The 1,435-nt window shown below is 28.6% G+C and overlaps 1 protein-coding gene across 1 annotated transcript; it reads right to left on the reverse strand.

Moving 5' to 3' along the window:
- Positions 1–305: 305 nt before the first annotated feature.
- On the reverse strand, positions 306–908 carry LOC126904960 (sentrin-specific protease 1-like). The gene has a single exon (XM_050684364.1). It carries the CDS (start codon positions 906–908, stop codon positions 306–308), a length of 603 nt encoding a protein of 200 aa, XP_050540321.1.
- Positions 909–1,435: the final 527 nt, after the last annotated feature.

A 1,435-nucleotide genomic window follows, 5' to 3' on the forward strand; every position in this document is an offset into this window, starting at 1 on the left:
TTAAAAATTTATAATTGGCTGACTTTTTAACTTAATTGTATCCATAACTGTATATTATAATATTTGTATATTCACATAACAAGAACATTAAATTACTTCGGTTAAGATAAATTTATATTAAATTTGAATTTCTTTAATGAAATAATGTTACAAAGAAAAATAAGATTAATATAAGATAAAAAAACAATTAAACATAGAAAAAGTAAAAAAATGTTTGGTAGTATACAAATAAAAATTTCAATGTTTAGTGAATATTAAGAAATTTGATATAAAATACAAAAATTAAAATTTCATTTATAAAAATATTAATAGAATAACTGTCCAGCAATAATTTCATTTTTGTGTCTTAATCTTATAAAAGGCATGAGATTTGCATTTATTGGTGTTGTATCTCCTCGAGACATTTTTTCTGCCAGCTCAACAGTAAAAGGCCCACAATCATGTCCATTGGTTTGCCGAGATGTCTCGCCTATTTGTAATGTCCATGTAGAAGCTTTTCCTTTTCTGTCCATCTCCCATTCAATTAAGAAATTTTTTAATACCATTGGATAAGGACCCTTATACGACTTAAAACTATCATAGGATGTCACAGTTTTTTCAAGCACATTAACCACTGTCAATATCCAATGACTCCCATATACATTCATCGGCACAAAAAGTAAATTTATTGTGTGAATATCTTTTTTTATCCATCTTCTTACAGCTGGATAACCTCCTCGAAGATACGCTATTATAAAATCAGTGACAACTGCATAAACTTCACCTTTTGACCGTGTTACTATCATTTTAATGTACTCATTAATTGTGTCTGAGGTATACCAAGATGTAGGCGACTTAAATGAAGGTGCATTATACTGATCAAGAGATTTTGTGTTCAGATCTTGCATTTCATCTGCAAGTGTAACCATATTTAAACATTTTTCATAAAATTAATAAAAAACTTTGTTGAACAGTTTACTATTATTTAGGTTTATTTAAGATTTTAGAATATGAAATTAAACACAAAACGTCCATGGACCCCTTTAATAACACGCCTCTGCAGATGTTATATTAATTTAACCAGTGTTGAGAAGGAACTGGTTCCAAAAGGAACGGATTCCTGGAACGAGTTCTTTTTGAAGGAACGATGCTAGGAACTGCTTCCTTTTAAAATAAAGGAACGAGGAAAATGAACAAATTCCATTTTTTAAGGAACGTGAACGGAAATTACAGTTCCTAAAAATTTTTATAAACATGTTTTAGTGTAGTTTTCTTTGTATCTAGACATTAAAATATTAAGGTATTTTTAGTTGAGTTTTGACAATGGAAGTCCCCTATATACCCAGCCGAGAGCGTAGACTGTTTAAATGAATCAATTGACTATAAATAGAGTTATTATCACATGTAGGTATACAGTAAATATTTAATATATGTGTACATATATTAAATAATGCAC

The sequence above is a fragment of the Daktulosphaira vitifoliae genome, unplaced genomic scaffold (genome assembly GCF_025091365.1).
Source record: "Daktulosphaira vitifoliae isolate Bord-2020 unplaced genomic scaffold, ASM2509136v1 Scaffold_4, whole genome shotgun sequence".
Lineage (NCBI taxonomy): Eukaryota > Metazoa > Arthropoda > Insecta > Hemiptera > Phylloxeridae > Daktulosphaira > Daktulosphaira vitifoliae.